Raw genomic sequence first — 27865 nt, 5'->3', positions numbered from 1 at the left:
AACAGATTTTCCTGCCATTTCTAGCCCTGGCTCTTTATTTGATGGGGATAAAGGGTCTGATTTGCCAAACTCCCACAGACTTTATCAGAATTACTGGTGTTCAGCAACCTTAAAATTCCAGTATATCTCCTGGTAAGCCAGTACTGTTTGAAGATTTCTAAAATAAACAAGCAAAAGTTATCCTCCTCTTTAGTGCAACGTGCAATAAAGAACTGAAAGATGCAGAAGTCATGGATGCTTACAACATCCAGAAGATCCTTACCAGATTAGATGGCCGCTGTGGTCCAGGTACCACAACATTGCCTCCTTGAAATTTTTCTTGTTATGCATTTAAAAAAGGATAGCTTACTGCTTTAACACAAGTAAATAGACACAGAATTTTTAAAAAGCTGTATATTCTACCCTGCAAAATTAGGAAAGGAAGTGAAGAAGGGGAGTTTTCATACCAGCGAGAAGCTTGTTTATAGCGAAAACAACTGTGACTGCAGTTTCTTTCCCAGGGCACAGCTCCGGTACGGAGCAGAAGACTGTCAGGAACTGCAACGCAGACTGAAGGAACTGCAAGTGACCTCCTGCAGAGGGCAGCTCTCTCAGTATCTGAGTGTAAAACTCTTGGTACAGTTTAACACGGGATGGCTCCAAAAACCCACTGGGCTCCTCGGGATTCTTCTGCCAGCCTTTTCTGACAGCATGGCTCACATCTGCCTTGAGAAGAGTTGCGACAGATGGTATAAACGCTACAGGCAACGGCTGGTTTTGGGTGTTACTCTGAAGACCGTGTTCAACAGTTCTTCCCAGCTGCTGGACTACTGGCTCCAGCAAAGCAGACAGTATGTCTGTAGACTGCAGCTTCTTTTCTGGCTGCTGCTGAAGGTAGAGCGTGAGGACACGACACAGAGTGGTGAATGACACGAGCAGTAATTGCTCAGCTGCAGGATTCCAATTTTTACAGCATTTGCTTTTGGCCCCACCAGCACCTGGCTTGCAGCTCACGAGGAAAGACATGAATTTTTCCAAGTTAAGCTTCATACTTTGCCTTCTTTCAACAATCATCTGAAGAAAGTGCTCCAAAGAGGCTTGGACTTCCTGGAGATACTCTGCCCAAACAGGATCTGTCAAAGCATCAGTGAAGAATTTGCTAGCTGTAAGCTGGGAGGTTATGACAGCTTCAAGAACATCGCTGGCATGAAAAACCTTAAAAACAGAGTTGGCATTCCTGCCAGCTTGCAGGCACCTCAGGAGGTGGAAGCAGGTATGTAAAAACTTCAGTGATAGCAGCTTGCTGCAGGAGACGCTGGCCCTGGTATTGGCTACCAGGGACAGCAGCACCAGAAAACACCGGACGCAGTCAGAGGGAAGAAGACTGTCTAGTTTCAGAAGAGAAGTAATTTCTAGCAAACGCAGGCAGCTTTCTAGCTGGCTTTCCTTCAGGATGACAGGGGAACCATTTTTTGCTAACTGTAAGATACACTGGGCAACTTTCTCCAGGGTTTTCCACGAGAAGCTGAGCTCATCCTTCGGCTGTTTGTTTCCCGGTGGTGCTTCCACCACATCAACCGGGTTGGAAGAAGCCAGGATTTCTTCATGCCAAGAGATACTACCTGCAGACAGCTGCTGAAGTGGCAGATCTACTGAATCCCTAGCAGCAGAGGGCAGCACCCGAGTGAATTGATGAATAAGGCTGGTCAGAAAAGCACAATGCAGAACCTTCATCTCTGGGAGAAAGGGACTGTGCATGAAACTGAGACAGACCTTTCCAATGCTGATGGAAGGCTCCTGGTCTGCAGCAGCTTCCTGAGCTCTGGTCAATACTAACGCCTCCAGAAGCACATCTGCAATGTACTGTACATCTTTCAGGGAAATATATGGCAACAGGATAGTCAGGTTGGAGATGACAAGGTGCCAGTGTGCTGTGGGGTAAGCAAGCTCATTTATGGCGCTGATATCTCCATCCCATGGTTCAGATTCTCCCCTGTTCATGGTGGCTCTCCCAGCTTCCAGGATGAAAGCTGCAGCACGCTGCAAGGCCTGTACATCACCTTGAGTCTGCATTAAAATCATCTTCATTTTCTGAAGCGTGAGCTGTTCTAAGCAGTATTTACCAGTGGAGGCAAAACTACTCGCAAGTTCCACGACTCTCTCCCAACACTGCTCTTCCACACCAGGGAAGAAAGCCGAAACGTCCCAGAGCTTTGCAGCAGCTGTAGCAGCAGCACCGGCATTTTCAGCTGATGGAGAGACATATTTAGTGCAGCTAATAGCAAACAAAGTGTCTACCTCAATCCAAGTGTAAATGAGGAGGAGAGCAGAGTCGCTGGCCTTTCTTAGCCAAAGGTCTGGCTCCTCTTCCTCTCTCCCAGGAGCCTGCAGCAGCTCTATCAGCGGCTGAATTACTCCCTCCTGCATCTTGGCCAGCAGACTCTGAGTGCGAAGGACCACAGGGGCAGGAGTGACATCATCTAGGCTCCCCATGTTGAACAGAAAAGCGTGCAGCACCGAGCTCACTGACATCAGCTTCAAGGCCATGTCGGCAGACCCTTCAACAGCAGGAACAAGGATCTGGCACTTCTCCACTAAGAGACACACAATGTCCAGAATCTGGTTGGGCGGCAGCTCGAGGAGGCACTCGCGAAGCTTTACTGTCAAGCCAGCAGACAAGACAGGCAGCCTCAGTTCATCGACAGCTGGCCAGCAGATGACTGTCAGCACCTCTTCAAAGAGCCGTGGAAACTGCCGCAGCTTGGAGTATGTCTGAAACACGGCGCTGAGGAGAGCCTCCTGGGGCTTCTTCGTACGTAGCTCAGAGACCTTCGCATCCACCCAAGCAGAGGCCACTAAGTCAACCAGATCCGGCTCTATGATAAGGTGGTTTAATGATATCAAGAGCTTGAGACACCTGAACCAAGCCGGGATGGAAGCTTGGGAGTGACTCACCAACATCTGCGCCAGCTTGCGGTAAAACCCAAACTGCACCTCCTTGTGCCGGATGCGGTCGCTGGCAACGTTATAGATATCGCTGCTCAGCACCAGGCTCAGAAGCTGTTCCAGAGCAAGGAGCTCTGTGCTCCAGTCTGCAGGGGTCAGCGCGTCCTCCCTCGCTCCTTGCTGTAGGCCGGAGAGCCTGAGGCAGCCATAAAGCCTGCTGAGCATGTGGAAACACACGAGGTGGTTTTCTGCTTTGCAGTATGAGTCCAGAAAGAGCTTATACAGCAGGGACACCGAACCAGCCACAACCGCTCCATGGATGGCAGGTTCACAAAAGCCACTGGCCAGCTTGGTCTGCACGGTGTTTACTGGTAGCAAGAGGCTTTTCAGTGCTCCTTTCTTCTTCTCCTGGAGCTCCCGTTCCGGCAGCAGCTCCTCTTTGTAGGATGAGAAGAGCTCAGGCTGGAATAACCCAGCCCGCAGCAGCGTTTCTACTTGATTTCGGATTTCCCTGCTTAAGTGCTGACGCACGTGGTTGTCATCTGCCTGCGTCCAGCTCCTCACCATCAGCAGGTGCCTCAGGAGCAGGCACGGCTGGAGCAAGTGACTTGTCACTTGCCCAAACACCCGGTTTGGGTTGGTTTGCTGCCTCTGGATCAGAAGGTACTGAGCAAAAGTGAGGTGGAGGATGCTGAACAACTGGGAGCCCACAGCGTCATCAGAAGCCAGCTGCTGACACGCCAGCTCAGCGAGCTTGCTGAGGAGATCAACCAAGAGCTCACACTTTGCTGTGTAAATGATGGAGAGCGAAGGAGTAGAAAGGATGCCACTGGAGCAACTCAGCACTGAGCCAATGTTTTGCTGCGTTTTTTGCGAACAGGCCTCTGATAACCTTTCATTTATGACCTGAAGGTTAAAAAAAAAAAAAAAAAAAGAGTTAATTTTGTACACAAAGACAAAGTTCATCATAATGAATCAATGTCATCTTCTGGGAGCTCTGGCTGCAAGAAGGAAGGAACGGAGACCTGCTAACAGCCTCTGCTGGACCTCTCATATTGTAGATCTCAAACCAGAAACTGCTCTGGCCAAAACTGTGTCCCCTCATTTGTCTGCAACACAGGATATATGGGGAACCCCTCATTCTGTATGAGCATTACCAACAACAGCATAGACTGGGCATATTTGATCCTAATAATTAATCCTGCAGAAAGGGAGGAGAGGGAAAATTCCCTCCCTTCTTGCAAGGTCCCCCAAATTGTGTTCCAAACAAATTAAAACAAACAAAAAACTTCCAACTTTTGATCCAAGAAGTCTACCATAAGCAAGCATGTCTATGACTAAATATCGTTGTTACCTTCTAATAAAACCCAAAGTTTCCTGTACTGATACCTCAAAACTGAACGAGTGTCCTTTCTCTTTGAGAGATTCACAGTTCTAAAGAACTGAAGTTCAATTGAACTTTCATGTCCCTTTCTTTTCTCAAACTTTGTGTTGATTTCCCTACACATTTACCCTTTAAGCCCCCTTTTATCTGCTCCCTTTTCTCATCTCCAAATAGTTTTGTCTTTAGAGTACTCCAGCCTAGTAGCCGATCAGCCAGACATGTTTAAATTTGCACGCTTTCTCTGTAACTTCTCTGAAGCACAGCCCCTCTCATCCAAACAATTTTCTGTAGTTTGCAACTCAATTCCTGAAGGTAAAGACAGTTCCAACCAGAGCACAACTGAAAAGGTCATTTTTTCCAGCCATTTTGACTGCCAACACAGCCATCCAGTAATTCTATCATCTCTGTAACCATGCAGCGGAATAAAACTATCTGGTTCAATTTTGAACAAAGTTCAATTGTAACTGAAGTCTCCTCCATCCATTTTCATCTGAGACTAAAATACTGATATGATTAAGATCAATAATGATCTGGTGCCACTACAAAATTGGTTTAACTCAGTGAGCAACATACTACTTTAAATGGGAAAGCTGTGAGACAAAACAGGATTTCAGCTGACAAAGAAAAAAAAGTCTCCTGCTTCGCAGCCAGCCTTTCATCTGGGAACGTGACTCTTATTTCCAGTACAGCACAATAACATCTACCCAGATTCATGCAGGGTTCTTCAGATGAACAGAAACTGGGGAGAACTGCGTCAGAAACACATGTGCAAGACGTGTATCGATGACTATGGGTTAAAGCCCCTTTTGATCTCCCATTCACGTACAGAGATAGCCCAGAGAAGCATAGATGTGCATGTGGCAGTGCAGAAAGGCGGTCTGCCGGGGTGAGCGGGGTCTTAGCTCAGAGGAGAAGGGGAAATCAAAAGGGCAGCTCATTCGGAGTCATCATAAGAAGCTGCAAGTTCCTAGACAGGGCCTGCTGAAAAGCATATCACTCTGCATTAGTACTCATGCCAAACGCGCTGATGAGCCTCACGTTCAGGGAAAAATCTCTCCTAAGACTCCCAGGCAGAATGATAATATAAACAGTAAGTAATACGCAACAATAACATACGTAAATGAGCCTTTACTTAGCTATTGAAACACTTAAACCAGTTCCTTCTCAGACAATTTGGAGAAGTTAAAGACAGGGGCAGATTAACTTGGAGGTTACCATTAGAACGCTCTGCCATTTTCAGTCTTTGTTCTGCACAAACACAAACTGTATTGCAGAACAGAAATAGGAAAGTTTGTAGTAGAGGTCCTAAAAACAATCACGTTTATTATTATTTGTTTCATGCAACACCCTACACTGTGAGGAACGGTCACATACTGTAGAAGACAGGCACTGCTATCCAACATGTTACAAAATACCCATAGTTTTAGTTACCTGTGCAATTGAAAAACTGAGACTGATCGTCTTCCCACTCTTTAACAGATTCTGTAGTCTTCTACTACGGATAACATCGTCTAGATATGCCCAGAGCTTCTCAACAACTTCATCCTCCAGATCAAGCTTCTTATTGTAGTATGAAACCAACGTATGGCTTACCCAATCAAGTAATACCTGTTAACAAAAGGGAACAAAAAAAAAAAGTGAAAACATGACAGAAGTAGTACCTCTTCACAACTACAGCACTTGGGCCCTGAGAACTGCTTTGTATCCAAGCAGAACAGGCTCTGCACAAGCAGAGAACTTCATTTTTGAAGGTTTCAATCAAGACTTAAATTCCTAAAACCTTCAATTCTTAATCCAGCGTTGGTGGCCCCGTGCTCCCCTGAACCTTCTCAGGACAGCTTTCAGGAGCCGACATCCTAATGCCCTTTCATCAGCTTCTTCAGCAGAGGCCGTAAGTCCGATTGTTGTTATTAATGAGCAAGGCTAATCTTTTGAATCAAAGACTTGAAACTGTAGATTAGAATCGTTGAATGGCTGAGGTTGGAGGGGACCTTAAAGAAATCCCAGGTGATCTTTGCTGACACTTGGTATACCTTTCGTATCTTCCTTTTAGCAGGTTCAAATTTGCCATATGGAAATTCAGGCCTAGGAATTTAGATGTGCAAACTGAAAAAGGTTAAAAACTACTAATTTAAATTGTTGATTTCAAAATACGGTGTATGGCTACATGTATTCTTCTAAGTAACTTAAACGACAGGAATTCCAAACACTGACACCAGACGGTGCAAACCCTAGCCCCCACAAAACCCCTAGGCTGGAGGAGCAGCGCAAGACACCCCTCGCTCAGGGAAACGCTGAACTTCAGGGTGTAAAACCAGGGACTTGAGGGGAGAGGTTTGGAGCTGCTGGAGGCGCACACCGGTCTGTGGTCAGCTCTCGTTCTCACCTAGCTCCGACCCAGCAGCAGCAGCAGGCTGGGGAGGGTCCCAGGCAGCACATCCTAAAGCCTGCCCACGGCCGCTCTGAAGGAAGCAGCTTCCCCCCGAGCCACGAGGCGCCGCACACGTGCTGCCCTCTGTCAGAGGGACTATCTCCCCCTGCCCTCGCACAAGCCTTTCTGCCGAGGCCACCTGGAAGGCGATGCCGCGACATTTCTTCGCGCAGCCCCAGGACCAAGAGCTGCCCTCAGCTCGCCGGCAGGGCCGCGTGTGCGCTCCCACCCGGGGCCGAAACCTTTCGGCGGCCAGCTCCGTGCCGCGGGGCGGCCCCTCCTTCCCGCCGGGACCCGCGAGAGGGGCGCCTACCTGCTCCTTGTTGGGAAGGAAGCACTGCTGCGACACCCAGGCGAAGCGGGCGAGCTTCACCTTGTCCCCCCACGGCGTCCGGGCGCTCTTCAGCTTCAGGTGCACGCCGGAGTACACGGCCGCCATTTCGCCGCTTCCCCGCCCTCCCTCCGTCCCTCCTCCCCCGTCCCTCGCGGTCCCGGCCCGGCGGCTCGCTGCCTCCCCCCGTCCCTCCCCGCCGAGGCGGCGGCAGCCGAGCGCCGAGCCCCGGGAGGCGGCGCGGGGCAGGCGGCGCCCATTGGCGGCCGGAGGGCGCCTGCGCGGGGGCCGCCCCGGCCCCGCTCCCCGCCGCTCCCTCCCCGCCGTGCCGTCGGGCGGCAGCACCGCCACCGCCGCCGCCAGCGCCAGCAGCAGCCATGGAGCGGCCGCCGCCGGCCGCCGGCCCCCGGGCAGCCCCGGCCGCCCCCGCCAGGGCGGGCGGCAGCGGCGGCGTCGCCCCCGCTCGGTGCCGCCGGGCGCAGTGACAGCGCCGCCCGGCCCCCGCCCGCCGCCCGCCGCCCGCCGCCGCCTGCGATGCTCAGTGAGTGCGGGGGGAGCCCCGCGGGGACGGGGATGGGGACGGGAAGGGAGCGGCGCCGCCCGGCGGCGGGAGGAGGCGGCGGGTCCCGGCGGCAGCCTCGTGGCGAGGCCCCGCAGGCCCGGCCCGGCCCGGCCCCGGGAGGCGGCGGCGGCGGCGGCGGGGAGGAGGCGGCGGCCGCGGGCAGGGCCGGGGCTGGGCGCCGGGAGCCGAGCGAGGGGTCACCGGGCGCGTCCGCCGCCTCCCCCCCGCTTCTCTCCCGCTTTATATTTTTATTTTAATGGCCCTCACAGGGAGACTTTCGCTTTCACGCCGGGGCAGGCAGCCCTGCGGCTCGCCGCTCGCCCGGCCCCGCTGCGGGGGAGAAGGGGCCGGGGCCGGGCTCCGGGGGCTCCCCCAGGGCCGTGCCCCGGTGCCCAGAGCCCGCAGGGCTCCTCGGGGCAGGCAGCCCTAGCGCCCAGGGCACGCGGCTCCTCGGGGCAGGCAGCCCGGTGGGGCTGGCAGAGCTTAGTCCGCCGACACGGAGCCCGAAGGGAGAACCGAGGCGGGTGGACGGGGGCTCCCCAAAAGCGCCAGCGCTCTGCTCCCCGGTTGCTGCTGCCGGGAGCGCGCCGTCTGCTTCGCACCGTGTCAGCTCGCCTGCTGCTGAACGCCCCCAGTCACTCAGCTCCGGATTCAGGGTCATCCTCCCACAAGTCTATCAGTATCTTGTTTGCTCCCGAAGTTTTGCAAATCCGAGATTAGTTGAGTATCGCGAAATTAAAAGCCAAGGGGCTTAATTAGCGTTGGCGGTAGGCTCCAAATATCCACCCAGCGACAGAGGTTAAAACACGGTACTCCTCTGCTCCCCGGCTGAGGCCCGAGACGCTATTTTTAGTAGAGAATATTCAAAATGGGCTTTCGTGCTGTTGGGTTTTTGTTTGTTTGTTTTAAGATTGCGTGTTCCTGATGGTTCTCTGCCCACAGGTCTTTCCTTCGTCTGTTGGAAGCAAGAGCGGGCTGTCCGAGAGTCAGGACAGGAAAGCAGAGTCTTAAAAAGCAGCATTTCCAACACTGGTTTTCAAGCTTTTTTTTTCATACATCTGTACTGGTGATACTTCAGGGCCGGGGAATCTGCCTAAACCTGTATCCAAGAGGTAGAACAGGCAGGAAATGAATTTCCTTGGCCTAATGCTTAGTGCTCATCTAATCTTCTAGGAAAGAGGAACTTGCGATGCGTTTTGTGTGATCAGTCTCTCTTCTGAGTTTCTTCTGCGTTTTTGGTTCCTCAAAGAAAAGTAACTTAATACCCTTTTTTAGGCGCTCTGACTTGTGACACTTCAGGAGACATTGCATTGTAGCTGGGCAGACCCTTGATGCGATATTTCTCCTCTCTTTCCTTATGTATTTTGCTTATCGGTAGAAATAATTAATAGTGTTAGTATTTATTGTTCTCTCTGGGTGTTTGAGAAGAATGAGGCAGCTCAGACTCGTGCATGATCATTTCAAGCTTCCTGCAAACACAGGCAGGGGTTGCTACGTGTGTATTTTGAAGGTTATCTTCAGCTACGAGATCTAGTCCTAAAAGTGATGTGGAGGTTAAAACTGCAGAGTTGTCCTTTTTTTGCCTTTAAATTCTGCATTATCGACCCATTGTGAACTGGCTCAGCTTGAACCCGGTTAAAGGCGTTTTGGTAGGCCTTTCTCCTGTTTATTTTACGATAAACTCTGGTTTTGAGGGCTTGGTGCAGGACATTTGTAGGAATTTTGGGTTTGCTCTTCTGGCACTTTTTATCTTTCACTGTGAGCGCATTTCTCAGCTCCTGTGACGTTTCTTTATGAAATGCTGAGGGTGAGGGATAATGGCAAGGTGAAAGAGACCTGAAATGAAAGTAGGGGTGGCAGTGTGGGTCTGGTGAAGACTCGTTTTCTAGAAGGTAGTTGCAGCTCTGTCACCTGGGGGTAGGGAAGAAGACCTCCCTGCGATGCCGCTTTAGCACTCAGTACTCTGGCAGCTAGGAGGAGCGCACAAAGTCTGCGAATGGAGCAAGAAAATGGACAGATTTCACAAAGCGAATGTCACCTTGCTAATCCTGGCTGAAGAAACTGGGACTTCCCTGTTATCCCCAAAGCTCTGAAAAAGCTCGGACTTGAATCAGCTGCCAGTCACTGCTCCTTTCCCGGGCCCTTCTCTCTTGCTGCTGAAAAACTTAAATCCTGGTGTTAGAATTTGAGACTACAGGTCAATCAGTTGTGGTTTTTTTTCCTTCTGTTTTCAAATCATCCATTTCTGCTGTTGGTCACCTGCCTCTGCTCAGCAGCTGGAGAAGACTGATTTCAGTGCTCCTCTTGTTTGACATTTCAAAGGCTGCCCTGCAGTTCTGCCTTTCTCACAGATCAGTTTTCAATTTCTCTGCTCCACGAGGAGTTATGAGGAATGACCTCTATATGCACGGTGTCCCCTAATGAATAAGGGTTTTCTCACCAAGCCTAGCCTAGCGCAAATCGGTCCTGTAACTACAGAAAAATGTACAGGCAAGGATATTTCTAGATTCTCTTTGTTTCTGAGCCACAGACCTGAGGCTGATTTACCCAGTTTTGATTCTTAAACCACTTCAGAAACAAGGATTTGAGTCTGTTCACTGCTATTTTGGGAGCAAGTTTCTTTGGATTATAACCCAAATCTAGCAATGTTAGATACAAACCCTCCAAAACATTTCTAGACCTGAAATACACATCTGTGAGAGCGTCTCAAATTCAACTGAGTTGCTGCCCTAACCCGAGCTGTGTGGCAGACTGTATGCAGAGGCGTTAGGGTGGACCTGGATGGGAAATTTGTACGTGAGCCTGTGCTGCTAGCTGAAATGCAGACCAGCAGTGTAATAGATTGTGAAGCTCAGATAAGAGCTGTTTTTTGGGAGGTTGCTCAGGTGCTGGTCAGTCCCTGTGTCCACCCTTCCTCGTGGACTTCATTGGTGTTTTGTCTTCCGCTGTTTTGTGTAGCAGTAAAAGTGTTGTATTTGAGACAGGGTAAGTCGATGTAATTTATTTAATTGCAAGGAAGATTAAAAGGAAATTTGTTTTTGGAGTGGAATAAGTTGTGGTTGAAGCTGATGATTTTAATAGGTCTATCTGGAAGTGCTTTCCAAACTCCACACCTGTTGGTGCCCCTTCCCCACCCTCAACAGTTACTTCACCTGTGAGAACAAATGGAAAGCTTTTTAAGGTTTTCCCCAGAGCATACGGGTTTGCAATTCCACGTATCTGTTTGAAGTGAGTTTTGCTAAAACCTTGCATCCCATCTGCCTGGAACTTCACAGGGAATTTATTGCTTTAACACCTGGGGTAAGCACTAGAGTGTGCATGGGTACTATAGAAGGCATGGTTACAGTCACGCTTTTAAGTTGTCATTTTTTTAGAAACTTGCTTCTTGCAAGGGAGGAGAGAAGGCATCCCTGTCTGCCTCTCCTAGAAGCTGTGTTTCGTTGGATTTAGCTCCTCAAACCAGACAGCAAGCGCACGTGCGAAATGTATGCTGGTCTTCTGTAGCGGTGCTGTAAGGTGTGGAACTATGAGGCAGCCAGTACCTGTTACCCTAGTAGAATAAAACTGTCGCTTAGTTCTTTTTGTTTTAAAGCCTTTTAAGTTATCTGAAGTTCTCTAGAATCGATAGCTATTGCCTAAGGATTGGTGGCAGCCAGGCCACTGACTATAGGTAGCTGCTCAAATAGCAGGGGAGCTGTTGCAGTCATCTTCCTGAGGCTTTCATTACAAACCAGAGGCTAAAAGCGAGCACCAGGCTCCTTTTGGTTTTGAGATGCTACCAAGTGGTGTTTGTGAAGATGGCTTTCAAAATTTATTTAGCAGAAACTTCAAAGGATTAAAAAAAAAAAAAATTTATATGAGGGAAGTGTATGTATATTGGGACAGGTGTAAAAGGCAGAAAGAAGGTTTTGCTTTTGATTTTAATTTCCCTGTTTGTTTTTTTCTTTCTGGGAACTTACCTGACTGAAGCACCAGAAGTCCGGCTCTAACCTTTAAATTCAGGCTATAACCTATTGCTTCTTTGGCTCCCCAAATAGTTCAAATAGGTGTGCTATTTAAAGCATTATGATTCTGAAATTTTCTTCTTTGTATCTTACTTTCTCATTTCCTTGACTCTCAGTATCATTTTGTAGAGGAGAAACCTTCACTTTTTTTAAGAATTGTTTTTAACAAAATCAAACGCTTCAGCTCATCACTGCAGTTTTAGTCCAGAATCCTCAAAGGTATTTTGGATTCCTCAGTGAAATTAGTAGAATTAGACAGCAAAATATCTTCAGGGATCTGGTTCAAAGTGTCTAGTTATGCCTTAGTACCGAGGCAGGTGCCTGCAGGCTTTATTTCATATTTCAGTGAGAAGTTTTTTTGACTTCAGCAATGAAAATGCTGAGCTGTTTGTTCTCTGTTGTTTTTCATACAGCTCTGGTGTATGTCGGTCTTAACAGATAACTACACAGTAACAGCCCGTCATCTCTTTCTTTTCTTTTAGGTCATGAAACGCGTACGCACAGAACAGATTCAGATGGCGGTGTCCTGCTACCTCAAGCGCCGTCAGTATGTGGACTCAGAAGGTCCCCTAAAACAAGGGCTGAGGCTGTGTCAGTCTGCTGAAGAGATGGCAGCTAATCTCACAGGTAATCCTAATGTTTTCTGTGCGTGCTTCTTGGCAGAGTTGTGGCAAGCGTGAGCATATATATTGGTAACTAGGTGAATTTGTACCTATGGACAGCTTTCCTTTTGAAATAAAGAAATTTCCCAGCATCAAGTTGGTGTGAGGTATGAGCCTTTGAAGAACGAAAATATGGATGGAAATGGAACAAAATGAGATGCATGGGCAGTGAAACAGCAGGCTGAAATGTCAGGTTTGGATAGCGGAAAATACATGTTATATCTCAAAAAGCGTGAAGTCTGGTGAGTAGTGGTGCTTTGGGACAGAGGTGAGAAGAGCCTAGATGAGGAATTACGTAGAAGCAGGAAAATGTACCTTTGTGCTCAAGAAGGGCTGTATCATGTAAAACAGGAGTGATGCAGGGTGTTTCGTTTTCTGGCCTCGTCAGTTTCAAGTTGTGAAAGCTCCTATGTGTCACTTGGAAAAAATAAAAAAAAATAAAACCTTCAGTCGATGAGACAGTTTATTTCCCTGTGTGTCCTTTCTCCTCTTTTTTAAAGTCTTCTGGATCCTGCTACGCGACCAGCTGGTCCAAATTCTGCCTGTGACCATCTTCATAGGAATTATTATCTTTGTTATAAAAAACTATGCTAGTACTTGAGCAGGTACAAATGTTGAATGGATGCAAGCAATGTGGAGGATATAAAGGTTAAATTTACATTTAAAAGTAATAGAAAATACTAGGCCAAACTCTGGGTGAGAGAACAAGGAGAAAGTGTTTTCTTTTAATGAACCTGCTTAGTTTGAGACTGTATCCCAGGCTAAGACTGGTAGGGACCTTATTTATTTGTGATATAACTTGATCTGACACAACATTAGCTGCTGTATAACTCTGTGATGGTAGCTGGATAAGACCAGATGTCAAAATGACTCTTTCTGCGTTTATTTTGCTGTAATTACAATCCAAAGATGAGTGGTGTATAGGTAAATGTATAGGCTGACTCTTTTGAGGACCTGAAAGAAATTGAGTAATATTTTCTTATTGGAGGTGACTTGCACCTTCTCAGTACTTTTGATTTCCTTGCTGTTTTCGGAGTTAACAATCAGACACTTGCTGCAACTCCCTGAAGTAATACTGGGCCGAGTTGGGGGAGAAATAGAACCAAAATAAAATGACAAATTGTTTTGGACTGGCTTTGATAAGGGGTTTTAGGGGAGAGGTGGGTAGAAGGATCGGTGTTGGAATGGGATTAGAACTTGAGACCAATCAATACCAGGAGGATGCAAAATATCTCAAGGAGAGCTGGATTGGATTGCAAATTCTTTCATTCACATACGGCATCATGCAGGAACAGAACGTCAGTAAAGTGTGAATGAGTGTGTGATCGATTTTTGTCTTTTAACTAATCTTCCAACAAACGTTATTAGTAAATTTCTTATAATTAGTCTGTATCTTCATGCTAGCGTAAGGGTTTTGTGGCTAGTGATTCAGAACTTAGTCATCAGTTTTCATTAGAACTGAAAATGGCCTGCTATCGTGTATTCTGCTGCTGACTACTTTTCCATGTCAGACATGCTGGTAGTAAGCTATCAGTGAATATGCTGCAGTTCCGTGAATGACTGTGTCGAAAAAGAAAATCCCAGCGTGTACTTATCCTGATAAAAGAGGCAGCTAAAGAAAAGCTGACCAGATTCTGTAGCTTGCATTGCTTTTTTTCAGGGAAAGCAATTAAGTATTTTTTTTTCTGAAGATGTTTTAGTTTGTTCCTTAACAAAACTCACCTTGCTTTTTCTGTTCATATCTTTTCTTTTTTTTTTTTTTTTTTTTGCCTTTGAAATTAGCCGGTCTGTATAAATGGGAGAGTTGCCTACTTCTGTCTCCAATTCTGTGATTTCTTCTTTCAAAGCTAAGTGTCCACTGGTTTGGGTTTTAAATGGTTTTGTTTTTCCGTTTTACCTTGGCGTTTCTTTTTGTCTTCCCCCAGAGCCTCTTCAGTTCAGCCCTTCTCCATGCTTGCTATATTTGTACAGCTCTGGTTTTTGCACTAAAACACAGCTCAGAGCTTCCTCGAGACAATTCCATATTTCTTTAAAGAAGCGGAAGGGTATTTGAGGGACAGAATAAGCGACGGAGGAACAGGTTTCTCTGATGTTGTCCGCAGGATTCTGGCAACACGTAAGACTGTCGGAATTAATGTAAAATTCTACTTGATCTCCTTCACATAAAAGCGGAGTCAGTTGCTGTGAAACAGTGTTTACAGTAGCACTGTGTTCGTTAGCTGGAGCAGCGCTGCTCCTAGCCGCAGCGGGACACCAGGAGGGTACTGTCGGTGTCCCTGAACTAGGAACGAGTTCCTTGGAATTTGCTCTCGAGTTGCAATTACAGGAAGTGCAGTCAAGGAGCAGATGTTTCCAGTAAGTGTTCTTGCAGCCACTGGGGAAACTGGAAAAGAAACTAGGGTAGGTCTGCTAATGTGCAAGAAGGATACGGACAATGTTTTACTTCCACCAGGAGAAAAAAAAATCCCTGAAAATTTACTCTCTTGCTCTGGGATGAGTTGAGCTCTTGATCCCTTTAGCAGTTTTAGCTGGCCAAGCGTTTTGGGAAGGAAAATGATTTCAAGTTGAGCTTGTTGTTACAGGCTTGTAGGTAGGGTTCATTTGCCATTTGCTTGATGGGAACAAGCTCTAGTCATTACTAAAACAGCAGGGCATAACGAGTGCACAGTCAGACTGCTCCAGGATACTGAGCCAAAGATGAATTTCCACTTTTTAAAGCAAGAAGTCCATCTTCATTTTGGAAGTACGTTATTTATGCAGGGAAAATGAAAGAGGTGGCAAGGAGGGAGCACGTCATGAAACCAAAGAACCATAGCTCGTGTTTGTGTGGCACAAGCAGGGTGGCAAGTCATGAATGTTCGTGCTGAAATGAGGCCACCAACACTCCGTGAAGAGTTGGCTGTTGCATGCAACCCTGTGACAGCATGAAAGTCAAGCCCTCGTATTTTCTGGTTTTCTGGTGTCCTTTGCCTTTGCCACGAGTGATATGGGTGACATTAAAAACTGCTGTTAATTGTTCTTGAGTTGCCGCGTTTGTGTGCAATGCAGAGTTTAATCAGTATTCATCATGAGAGAATATATTCAATTGTCAGTCCAAATAGAAAAGATTCTTGAATTAATTAATACCAGTATTCTGCGTTACAGAAATGTTAAAGAAAAAAGTTGCTTCCTTTATAAATTGCTGCTCTGAGTTTTCATGCAAAGCCCTGAGCCTGGGATTGCTACCAGCACTGAGTTTATGAAGCAGCCAGGCTGCAGAAACGCAGTGTATCGGTATCTTTGAATGGGTTGTGTTTATTTTGAAATGGACTTGATAGAAGATGGGGTATTGGTACCAGAATCTGTATTTCTTTCCCCGTGGGGGGATGATAAGCACAGCCCAGCTCTGTTTCTGAAGCTGAATTCAGAGTCGGTACGTACACCTTCTGTACTTCTGTAAGCTCTGGGAATATGGAGTGAGGGGAGAATAGTGACTGGCTGCGTGTGCCCCGTGTGCTGATCTCTCTCTAATTAGAGGCATCAAGATGAGCTGGAGGCTGGCCTCTCTCTCTCGCATGTGAAAATTTGATGATGATGTTTATAGACTTCCAGGGCTATCTCTGCCTCTGTGTGTGAGCCAAATGCTGGAACAAAAAAGTGATAGATAAAGGTTAGGAGGGAAAAGAGCGGATAAAAAGGATTGGGAGGGAGGGAAGACCAAAAGAAGTCAAGGGAATTGGAAGGGAGAGTGATGAAAACAAATTTTATAGAGGGGAAAATAGTTATGAATAAAAAAAATAGGAAAGATGAAAACAAGATAAAACTCTTTGATTTGTCATGCTTTTAGAAGAGTAGAAGAACTAAATATATCAGTTAGAAATAAAATTTACATTTTAAATTGTTTCTATTCATTAGTACTTGTGTATGCTTAGGTTATATTGGTGGGTGTTGTAAACTTGCACCAAGTCCCCTGTCAGGTTGTGAGTGTTTAACAGAAGAGCGAAGGTTTTGTGCCAGAAGAAGAAAAGCCGTTTTCCTTTCTAGATAATTCAGAAAGACATTTACGAAAGCTGATACTGACTCTGAAAATCAGTTTAATACCATCTCAGGTGACCATAATACTCAGAGGTGGTGTTACTGCACACCTGATGTTCTCGATGGGTGCTGGGTCTAGCTGAAGAAGAGACTTTGTTTTGGAGAATGATGTGATTTGCTTTCCTCATCTTTTGAGCGCGAAGCAATAAAGCTGCAGTTATCTCTTAAAACTCTGAAGGGAACTGTGACAGCATTACTCTGTTTCTTGTAAATTCAGTGTTGTGTCTGAAAGCTTAGAAATGTGTTTGGGGCAGTGGGGGAGCAAGCAGAGTAGCTAAGCTTTTTTTGAATAAAAAAAAAAAACCTTCAGTATAGTTTTTCGTTCGTGATATGTCTAGATTGTGTGACTTTAGGTTAAATTTAATAAATGCTGTGCTTAGGTGCTTCAGACTGTGTCTTCCCTGGATAGTGTGAAATATAAAATGTCATCTTGGTGGCTACATTACCTTGGATTTTATGAGAAGCTTTGTTTCAAGACACACATGCAGAACTCCTTAAATCCTAATCTTATTTTATTTCATTTCACAGTCCAATCTGAATCTGGTTGTGCCAACGTTGTGTCTGCAGCTCCCTGCCTGGCGGAGCCACAGCAATATGAAGTACAATTTGGACGATTACGCAATTTTCTCACAGGTAAATATCAAGAAGCAAGGAAGAGTATGTGAATTTTTGTCATTTTAATGAGTAAATGACAGTATAATAAAATTTAAAGGCTTATTTCTAACTGACACTTCTGATTTCTAATTTTGAGATTTCAGTTACTACAATTAGAAAAAAATATGGATTTTTTTTTTAACATGAGTGCTGAGTAGCTTTGGCTTTTCTGGATAGGTATCTGTTTATCTTTTTTTGTTCAGTCATTTGGCCTTTATCTGTGTAGATCTTCAGGATAACAGAATACAGGTACAGGACAAGAAAGAAGATCAGTGCTTTATGTGAAAGGCGGGTAGCTTAGAAATGAATATAGTTCTCTGCTGTCTCCTACTTCTTTTTTTTTTGAATGTTTGTTGTAATTGGCTTCTTTTTATGATCATCTGGACTTTTAAGCGAGAATTTGTTCCCTTAAATTTAACTGTACTGACTTTGAGACTAGAGGTATATGACAGAAAGGGAAAATACTATCATTCTGTAGTGTGGTGCAGAGGACAATCATGGTGTGGTGTGTTGTGTTTTTTTTGGTTGGTTGGTTTTACTTTAAAAAAAAAAAGTTGCTCCTGGAAATGTCCTTATTTATTCTATGAGTGCCAGAGGTGGGGATAAGAAAGCAGACTATTATTGAGAATAGTGCATAGAAAAGGGAGGTTGCCTCTTTTCCCATTTCTGGGCACACATTCATTCCTCCAGTGGGTCTTGATCCCAGCATGCATAACACTAGAATTAATATTCCTGACAGTGGTTGAAGAGAAAGTTAGGGAGGGAAGTAGGCAGGAAGAGAGAGGCAGAAAAGTCGTAGCCTTGCCCCTGTTTCAAGGCTGAGCAATTTGGTGAGAATTTCCTATGCTGCAGCTTGCCTTTTATCCTTCCACTGCGCACCTCTGAGAAGAGGCTGGCTCCATCTCCTCCATAACATCCCACTGGGTACCGAAGGCAGAAGCTAGATACCTACTTAATCTTCTCCAGGATAGGCAGACCCAGGTCCCTCAACCTCTCCTGGTATCTTCTTGGAACATTTTCATCATTCCCATCTCTGCCAGCTTCTTACATCTTCCCCGTTGTTCCTGTTGCAGAGTGAGGTCCTTCCCTTGTTGCATTTCAGGACTCGAGCACCTGCTGACATAGCAGGGAAAGAGCAGCTGCCAGCTGCTTCGTGCTTTTATTACATATAGACCACTGATTTCATTGGCTTTGGCCCAGTTTCCGTGGTAGAAAAATGGGGATGATGCTGAACTACGCAAGTGTGTGTATATATGCTGCACACCACATACACACGCGTATGTACCCATACAGAAATGAAAGAGAGGCACAGTATGGGCTAGGACAAGTCTTGGAAGAGTGCTTCATTGGAGAGGAAAAATGGCCTCATGGAAGAGGGGGGAAAAATGCAGTGGTGAGTGGCAGGAGGGGAGAACAAGTTGAAAATAAGTAATGCTATTTGCAGATCAGCAATGCATATTTTGTTCCAGTAATTCAGATGTCGTACTTGCACATCTGGGCCTCCAGTAAATCGTTGTTGTGGCCCTATGTGGTGCCACGGCGCTGGGCGGCAGGGCTCTGCTGCTCGCAGCTCCCTGCAGCTGAAGGTGGGAGGGAAGCAGCCCCAAGAAGGAGGGGTGGAGCTGTTGCCCAGATCGCTCTCTGCAAGGTACAGCATAGCCTAATCAGGAGTTTGTTACACTGTGTACGAGGAATTACTGCTGGGATTTGCCTTGGCAGAGAAAGAGGGAGCGTGCTCATGAGCAGGCACAGAAATAAAACCAGCCCGGCATACTGCAGTACGTTTTGGAAACTGCAGCTTCCTTTCCCCTGGGGACAAATCAGTTCCATCCAAAGCACCACGTACAAGTTTTATTGAAGCTGAGGAAAAAAAAAAGCCACCAAAGTTCAGGTCCACACAAGCTAGATAAATAATTTTGACTTCTACTTAAAATAGTATTTAATATGTTTAATAAGTGTATTTTAGAGTTTATTGCAACAAACAATGTATGTTTTTTTTCTTAAATACATGGGGGAAATCCAGTTGTCATGTAGCTTGAGGTGCTGTTTTAATAACTGACCCACACCTAAAAGGGGTTTTGAAATCTCTGCCTTTTATTCTGATAATATACCTCACTGACTTTTAAATGTCTAGTTAAATCTGCAACAAATACTGGGTATCCCCTCTAAGTGACTGAAGGGGTTCACATGGATGCACCAACAAAAGTCTCCAGAGCCTTGCTCTCTTATGCCACCATCGAGACTTTTTGCAGTAATTGACCTTGCTCTGCTTTATTCCTAGTAAAAGGTAGATTGAGAAATCATTCAAAGCTTGTTGCTTTTTTTTATATAGATTCAGATTCTCAGCACAGCCATGAAGTGATGCCTCTTCTGTATCCCCTCTTCGTCTACCTCCATCTGAACATGGTCCAGAATGGCCTGAAAAGCACAGTGGACAGTTTTTACAGCCGCTTCCATGGCATGTTCTTGCAGAACGCCAGCCAGAAGGATATCATTGAGCAGTTGCAGACTACCATGACTATTCAAGATATCCTGTCCAACTTGAAGCTCCGGGCTTTTCTGGACAACAAGTACGTCATCCGCCTTCAAGAGGACAGCTACAACTACCTTCTTCGCTACCTCCAAAGTGACAACAACAACGCCCTGTGCAAAGTCCTGACCTTGCACATTCACCTGGATGTGCAGCCCGCCAAGAGGACCGACTACCAGCTCTACGCCGGTGGGAGCTCCTCGCGCAACGAGAGCAACGGCCTGGAGCCCAGCGAGGTGCCGGCTTCCATTCTGCAGAACGAGGCGGCGCTGGACCTACTGCAGGACAGCATTAAGCGCGTCAAGGACGGGCCCCCTTCCTTAACCACCATCTGTTTCTATGCCTTCTATAACACGGAGCAGTTGCTGAACACGGCCGAGATTTCACCGAACAGCAAGCTGCTCGCTGCTGGGTTTGATAATTCGTGCGTCAAGCTGTGGAGCCTGCGTTCCAGGAAGTTAAAATCTGAGCCCCACCTCGTCGATGTGTCCCGCATCCGCCTGGCTTGTGACATCCTGGATGAGGAGGTCTGGATACCCCTTCCCCAATTCCCTGTCCCACACACATACCCTTTCTGTTGAGGCATTTCTGACATGCATGTTGAGTATCTAATGGTGTCTTAGGGGACTGTGAGGCTGTTCACAGCCTGTCTGCCTCGACACAGTTCTCATAGCCTACTCTCATCCCTATTCTTCCCTGCCATGGTTGTAAACGCTGCACTGAGGTGTGGTGAAGATGTGCCTAGGTCACAGTTCTAGTCCTAGATGCTGATCTCCCTCTGCCTCTTGACCTTGAGCAGATCGTGGTATGCAGGCAGCCCGTTAGGACAGGTCATTTGGGAAGGCTCCCTTCCCCAGGGAGCGTGGAGCCTTCTTGTGGGTGGGAAGGTGAAACAAGGAGATGCGGGCAGTAAAAACACATTGTAGTGAATGGAAACTGGAAGAAAAGCAATTCAGAACAAGCAGTCAGAAGGGTGGAGAAAAGGAGAGAGAAATGGAAAGAGAAAAATAAAGTAAGAATGGTCTGACAGCTCAGGACAAAGTACACCTAAGTGAAAAACTGTATCTTTTTTTCACCCTACAGTCACCCTAACAGAGGTGAAGAGTTAGTATGGAAAAAATATGCAAAATAATTGTGTTAAAGAGTCAGCAGGGTAGAAACTTCAGAGGATTCTCAGTTTCTCGAGTGCTGGAGATGAGGACAGGGATATCTGTGCTTTCGCATGCCGGGCTAGATAGCATCTTCTAGTGTTCTCTCTCTCTCTCTCTCTCTTTTTTTTTTTTTTTTTTTACCTCCTAGTCACACCCTTCCGCCCCTCTCGTCACAGCTGCCCACGTAGTGTCTTATATCTGGTTAGAGATCAGAATTTATGACTCTTGCTTTGTTTAATCACTCCCCTCTTGAAGGCAAAAAAAAGAAAAAATGCATTTGCTCTTATGTTGAGCGTTTAGCACGAGAAGCATCCTTTCGTTTTCCACTGTTTTATTTTCTACTCATAAAAAAAATACCTGGTGGCAAGGTTCTGTTTGTTTTGGAAGAATGCAGAGAGCTTGGAGTACCGAGGTATATAGTTAGGGATTGCTTTGTTAGTCAGCTTGAGAACTAGAGGCAGGCATCCAGGTGAGATAGCAGAGCAGCGTGCTCACCGCTTCCCAGGTTAACCCTTTCTGCTGAGTGAACAGGTAAGTGGGTCAGGCCAACCCAAGATGAAGCTCTGTTTGTTTTCATTACAAGCTGCAAGAGTTCATCGGACACAGGACAGTGGATTGCATGTCATGGAAACCAAATGTAAATAACCTGTGACAGAGGAGGATTTCTCTGGTAAATCAACAGGTCGCCTTCTTTGGCTGCAGACTAGAGAAACGTGAGATATCGCCAGGTTATCGGGAGCGTGCGTTAGCTTTTTGTTGGCACGTATTTGCATATCTTACATGTGTTATGAAACAGCTGCAGGAGCTTAAGTACAAATGGCTGCCGTTGGTTATTTAATATCTTGTGTATCCTGCAGTATTTATGCACAGGTCTGAAAAAATGGTCAAAGACCAGCACAAGTCAAAGTTGTCGTTGCTCTGAATAATTTCACCACTAGTTAAACAAATAGTGACCTGACCAGGAGTTCAGAGTGAAGGGGGAATACCAGCCTGAATGCATTGTTGCATGTCCTGAATGCAAACGAAAGCCTGAGGACTATAAAGGAAATAAATGCTAGTGTCAGGGAGCACAGAGTGAATATATCCAGGCACGTGTTGGGTCACAGGTGGGAGCAGACCACTAGCGACATGGGTACCTCTGGAGCAAAAGCCACGGGTACCAAGACAGACCAAACAAGACCACCCTGGCTGGGGTGCAGTCATCAGCAATGCAGCCCGATGTGAATAGAGGCTGTATTTCAGACTGCCACTGCATCTGATCAGCAGCAATTCACAGCGATAAATTTGATGAAAACTGTGACAACAAAAAATTCTGATGTGCTTTGACATTACTTCAGTGAGTTCTGTAGAACAACTTGTGAGGGTGTTACACTTGGCTGATTTTCTTAGGGTTTCTTCATTCTGTTTGATTTCTGTATTGTGTAATTAGGTTTGGATGCAGTGTTACATTCAAGTAGAGCCCAAATTGATCAATCTTCAGCTCGGTTTCTGACCTGCTGCAAGCAAATAAGTCATTCTGTTTATGGAGAAGTTACAGATGTCAGGGACTGTGCTAGTTTCAGTGGATCTCTTTCAGGGTGGCACTAAAATTACACTGTTGGCTTTATTAGCTCTTTGTGTGTGTATATATATATATACATATATATAGAGAGATATATATAGAGAGAGATATAAATATAAATGAGATTGTAGTTTGACAAAAGTGTTAGAGATCAACAGTTTTTCCTAGTTGACGTAAAGCCCTTGTGTCAGTGAAGTCAAAGTTGTCTTCTAGGTGTTACTAGATGTATTTTTAGTGAATTTTGCTCAGTGTAATGCCCCAGTGTACTTCACCAGTGTTGTCTTGATCTTGGCAATAGGAGAGGCTGACTGTTTGGGATAACGTAATTCTTTAAGTAATTCATTTTCTTTACAGTGGCATCTCCACTTCATAGTCTCTCTTACTTGATGTCCGGTATAAAATGCAACTTTGCAGCTGTGCAAATGGCCTTATCGTTTGTCTCTTTGCAACGTTGCCACGCTCATTGCTGGTAGTACATAAATCAACAACGGAAAATAGTACTCTCAGTTCCAAGCTGTAAGGGTGTGGCAGCCCTTAAATTCTGGGGAGCCAGGCTCGATCCCATCTGGCCTCACTTTTAGGTCACTGAGTGGCAGTGGTCCTTCAGGTGGCGGTGAGCTGGGATGACGCTGACAGCTCGTGTGGCAGATGGGAGGGAGTTTGGGGAGAAGCAGTGAAAATGTCCTGCAAAGAAAGCCAGGGTGTCTGCCCTCCCACCTTTCCCTGCTAGGAGATCCCTACTGTAGGCAGATAATAGAGCTTTCCTTTTCACACCTTAAGAGCACTGCAGGATGAGAGAGAAGATGGCACAGAGGGAAACTTGCTACTAGTTAGAGTAAAATAAAGCTTTTTTGGGGGGTGGGGAGGGATGGGCTTTCTGTTCTGTGGGTATTTTTTGTTTGCTTGTTTGGTTTTGGGACTCACACATTCCCTTGCGTCTTATGCTGGGTGGAAGGATCGAGATAATTTTTGTCAGCTAGGTAATGTTTGCTCACAAAGTCAAATGCAGTAAAACACGTAAGTTTTCTGAGTCCAGATGACTGCCATGTAACATCCATTACTGATTTAAGTAATAGCTGAGGAGTTGGGATACCTGTTCACAGGTAGCTCATCCAGAAGGTGTCCTATATAACAAAACATGGCAATGTTTTAGGTTTTTTTTTCAGTTTCTTAATAATGTAATTTTACGGAGTCTTGTACTTGCTTAGGAAGATTTTCTACTCGCTGTTGAAGAGTAGATTTTTTTGAGCTCATTTTAATAGTGTTGGTTTTCCAGTTCTATTACTGAAAATCTGTTTTGATAGTCTTCTTAAAATGGGGAGTACAAATAATAAAAGTAGCTTCTAGGTGTGTCCGTAGGTTATTGATTAAAATAGGTCTATATAACTTAATTTCTTGTCGATTCTGAGGAAGTGCAAACTGTTCGTGCTGACCAGCAGCAGCAACCACTTCAGAAGGAGCTAATGGATGTCTTGGTAGTGCCCAGTGGTGTGTTATACCCAGGAAACGTACTCAATGTGTGCAATGGGAATCCTGGAAAAAATACTACGAAGAGGGTTTCCCTGCCTCCCTGCTGATTTATAACACAGGTCGTAACCTTTCTGTAGCTGCTGTAATCGCTCACCTACGTCGTAGTAGCTGCAGGATGCAAGGAGGAACGTGCTTGATCTGACAAAGAAATGAAGATTGGTTCTGTGAGGCAGTAATTTAGTGGCTGCACTTCCAGCTGCTCTGTTAATCTGGTCAGCAGACTGACTTGGACAGGGAGGAAACAGAAAAATGCGGTGACTCAGAAGCATTGTCGGCGTACCATTTTCAGTGAGCTATGACACAAGTGTGCAGTTTTTTTGCTAAGCGATTCTTGAACAGAAGAGAGAGATAAGATTTGTTACCTGTGACCTTATAGGAGTGTGGTTTTGAATGCTTCTGCAGGCATTTTCAAATAAGCTGCTACTGTAATGTAAGGGAAAAAGAGCATGTGCTTGTAAGAGGAAAAAGTGTACGTGCTTGCGGACAAAGTAGCCTTCTGTGATTTGAAATCATAAAATTGAGTACCTGGACTTGCAAAACTTAACAAAACTATCATAAAGTATAGGGAACTTGAACGGGCCTCCTCTGGTAACTTGTCAGGAATATTTTGGTTGTAATTAAATAGTACAAAACGCTGCAGGTACCAGTGTCTCTCCTTTAATGTGGTAACGTAGCCTGGAGATGCCGTGGATCCCAGCAGGCAGCGCTCTATCTGAGGCAGAAAAATATCAATTTGAATAAGAATGGGGCTCTGCGTGCTGGAGCCTGTAACGCCTCGGTGCCTCACCTCTGTGGCAGAGATGGAGTTGGCCCCGAGCCACGCCACGAAGCTCCCATGGGCAGCGATCGCTGCGGAGAATTAGCGCCGCTAAACGCGGCTCGCCACCTACCACTGAGCGCACAGCCGGGAGGGAGGAGGGCAGCGAGCTGGCAGAGCTGCAGGTCGTGAAACCGTAGGGTCAGTGCTGCTGGAAAGGGCCAGCATGGCAGTCCTGGGGAGGGGTGGGTTCGAGAGACTGCGCAGATGCATCCCAAGCCATGGTTATCTTCTTACACGCCGTCGGTGAGACCCCAGCTTGCTAGGCGAGGACAGTTTTGGGTTGAGATGTGTTGCAACCTGTGCAGTCTGTAGCCTTGGATTATCAGGAGGTGCTGCTTGAGCAGGCTCTCAGGTTGATGCCCTCTGAAAGGAGGAGCCAAATGTCCAGATTCCTTTAGCACAGCTCACCGAGCAGCCTTTAAACCTGAAAGCCTTTACTTGTTGATGATCTGCCCTGGTACTTGAATTGGAGAATTACAGGATAAAAAGGTTTCCACTGCCGTCCTTTTTGTGATTATTCATCCTCTCCTACCCCAAAATAGATCATTTGACCTAAATAAGCCACATATATTTTCTGTTATTGAAAGGTGGGGATGTAAAAGTGTTCCGGTGGAGCCGGCACAGAGAAATAGATACCACGGCCTTGCTGCATCTCTGCTCAGGTGCGGGGTTTGAGAAGCAATGCCCGGTAGACATCTTGTCAGATACGCCTTGTCCTTCCATCTCCTGCCTTTTGTTTAAGACATCTGGGTTTCTTTTTCTCTAATGTGAGTTTCGCTTCCAATAATGACCATACTGAAAGAGCAGATGCCAAGATCTGTTTCAACATCTTAGCCAAAAGTTTAACAGAGAGCGGGTAGGGAATAAGCAGATGTTTTTAGCAAGTGTTTTAAAGCAAAAGACATTTGGAAAAATATCTTAAAATACTACTACTTTTTTTTCCTTATTTGCGTACAGTCCCAGGTTAAGGTGCCTTCTTAAGTGGGAATGAAGCTATGCAAAATAAGGGTAAAACCTTTTATATAAAAGTCTGAACTCCACATCTTTTTCAGCATTGACTTAGATGTAGGGAGTGCGCCAGCAGTATGTCTCAGAGTTGCACAGAACGTGCCATGTCTAAAATAAATTGTTCTGTGTTAACGCCAGCCTGCTTTCCTCACGGCGGTTCCTGTATTCGCAGAACAGATAAACATGCTTTTTCTTTGTTTGTTTTTTTTTTCCTCCTCCCCGACCAGGAGGAAGAGGATGACAGCGCAGGCACAGAAATGAAGATCCTGAGAGGACACTGCGGGCCTGTGTACAGCACGAGGTTCCTTTCGGACAGTTCGGGGCTCTTATCTTGCTCTGAGGACATGTCCATCAGATACTGGGACCTCGGAAGCTTTACAAACACTGTGTTGTACCAAGGACATGCCTACCCCGTCTGGGATTTGGACATTAGCCCCTGCAGCCTGTACTTCGCCAGCGGTTCCCACGATCGCACGGCGAGGCTCTGGTCGTTCGATCGGACGTACCCGCTGCGGATATATGCGGGCCACTTGGCGGACGTGGACTGCGTCAAGTTCCACCCCAACTCCAACTACTTGGCGACGGGCTCCACGGACAAAACCGTGCGCTTGTGGAGCACTCAGCAAGGCAACTCGGTGCGTCTGTTCACCGGGCACCGCGGCCCCGTGCTAGCGCTCGCGTTTTCCCCCAACGGTAAGTACCTGGCCTCGGCGGGCGAAGACCAGCGGCTAAAGCTGTGGGACTTGGCTTCGGGAACTCTCTACAAAGAACTGAGGGGCCACACGGACAACATAACCAGCCTTACTTTTAGCCCCGACAGTAGTTTAATCGCTTCGGCCTCGATGGACAATTCCGTCCGGGTCTGGGACATCCGGAACACTTACTGCAACGCCCCTGCGGATGGGTCTTCCAGTGAACTGGTTGGTGTATATACCGGACAGATGAATAATGTACTGAGCGTACAGTTTATGGCCTGTAATCTTCTTCTAGTGACTGGAATTGCACAAGAAAATCAGGAACATTAATTTTTTTTTTTTCTTAGGGAAGCGGGTGGGTGTGATGAATGCCAGAGTCCATTACAAGCTGAGATTACTGACTGTGAAACACTTTCTTCCTCTGCCCCCTTGGAAGGCATGTTCAGAGTGATGCTAATGCTTTACAATTTCTTGCCCACAAAAAGGCCTGTGCTGTTGAATGGAGTAAGGAGAAAGGCAGAGCGATGAAAATATGTATATGTTCTAATCCTGTATTTGTAGGGATGGGGAAAAGGGGAGGAAGTCCAGTAGCTTGGGGAAACCAAAAGCCTGGTCCAGACAAGCGAAGCTGCCAGCCAGATAAGCTGCTGACCTGCACTTAAATATCCTGCGTTGATTGATGGGCACACCTTACCTACTGTTAACTGAGGCTTGAGCGTGTGGAGAACTACTGGCCCAGTGTTTTTTGTTTTTGTTTTGTTTTCCTGGTATTGCAGAGGACCAGCATTTTAAGACCCTTATATTTAAAAGAACATTCTGTATTTTCTACGCTGATTGTGGTTCCAAATATTACAGCTCCCTATAGCACTTCTGCAATATTTTGGACAAGCTAAGTAGAAAATACCATCTTTCTTTTTTAATAAGGGGATGGAAATCTGACCTCAGTTGGGGCCCATCTCTGCATTGTCATTTGGGTTTGGTTCCTGGTACTAGCTGTGATACTTGTATTTATGTTCCATTAATTAGGGATCTTTCTGAATCTGGTTGCACTGTGTTTTGAGGGTGGGAGGACAGTGAGGGGTAGAGTGGTGGCTTTTGGGGTAATAAGTGACTTGCCTTGGCTGGAGGAGGGCATGATAGAACTGAAGGGGCTAAGTTTGGACTCCTGTTTGGAACGGGGCTTGTCAATCCACCACAGCACCTCACAGAAATATTTCCGTAAATGGAAGTTGGCAATCTAGGAAGACGGAGACGGGGGAGAGAGAGGCACACACAAAGTGACATGGGAAAAAATAGTATTACTAAATTATTGTGCATACGCAGAGGCAGCTTTGCCAGTGTTGGATTTTTCTCAAAATGTTGCAATATCAGTTTCATGAACACTTTGTGAAATAAATCATCAGCATTTAAAGCAAGGATCTGCAGAAAAAGCACGTTCTAATTTGTCATTTGGAGAGATTAAATATTTCTGCTTTCTGGAAAGAGTTATTTTGTATTTTGTTTTCTATTAAAAGCATTTAGTTTAAAAAAAAAATGGTTTGGA

General features: G+C 46.1%; 2 protein-coding genes across 4 annotated transcripts in view; one reads left to right on the top strand and one right to left on the bottom strand.

Moving 5' to 3' along the window:
* Positions 1-7283, bottom strand: part of URB2 (URB2 ribosome biogenesis homolog) — an 18665-nt gene extending 11382 nt beyond the window's left edge. The window contains exons 1-3 of the mRNA XM_048047265.2: positions 7054-7283; positions 5741-5917; positions 447-3831 (exon numbers count right to left, since the gene is read on the bottom strand). Of these exons, the coding sequence (XP_047903222.2) occupies positions 447-3831; positions 5741-5917; positions 7054-7179 (3688 nt within the window). The 5' untranslated portion in view covers positions 7180-7283. The remainder of the gene's footprint in view (positions 1-446; positions 3832-5740; positions 5918-7053) is intronic.
* Positions 7136-27865, top strand: TAF5L (TATA-box binding protein associated factor 5 like). Of its 3 annotated transcripts, none has more exons than XM_066994057.1 (5): positions 7136-7152; positions 12120-12264; positions 16902-17006; positions 19360-20084; positions 25855-27865. In XM_066994057.1, the coding sequence occupies exons 2-5, from the start codon at positions 12123-12125 to the stop codon at positions 26650-26652; spliced, it is 1770 nt and encodes a 589-aa protein (XP_066850158.1). In that variant the 5' UTR covers positions 7136-7152; positions 12120-12122; the 3' UTR covers positions 26653-27865. The 3 variants fall into 3 exon arrangements, with proteins under 3 accessions (XP_066850158.1, XP_066850157.1, XP_013056381.2); XM_066994056.1 differs by lacking the exon at positions 7136-7152 and adding an exon at positions 7434-7612; XM_013200927.3 differs by lacking the exon at positions 7136-7152 and adding an exon at positions 8529-10933.

Source organism: Anser cygnoides, chromosome 3 (genome assembly GCF_040182565.1).
Source record: "Anser cygnoides isolate HZ-2024a breed goose chromosome 3, Taihu_goose_T2T_genome, whole genome shotgun sequence".
Classification (NCBI taxonomy): Eukaryota; Metazoa; Chordata; class Aves; order Anseriformes; family Anatidae; genus Anser; species Anser cygnoides.
This window is presented reverse-complemented; position numbering and strand designations above follow the sequence as displayed.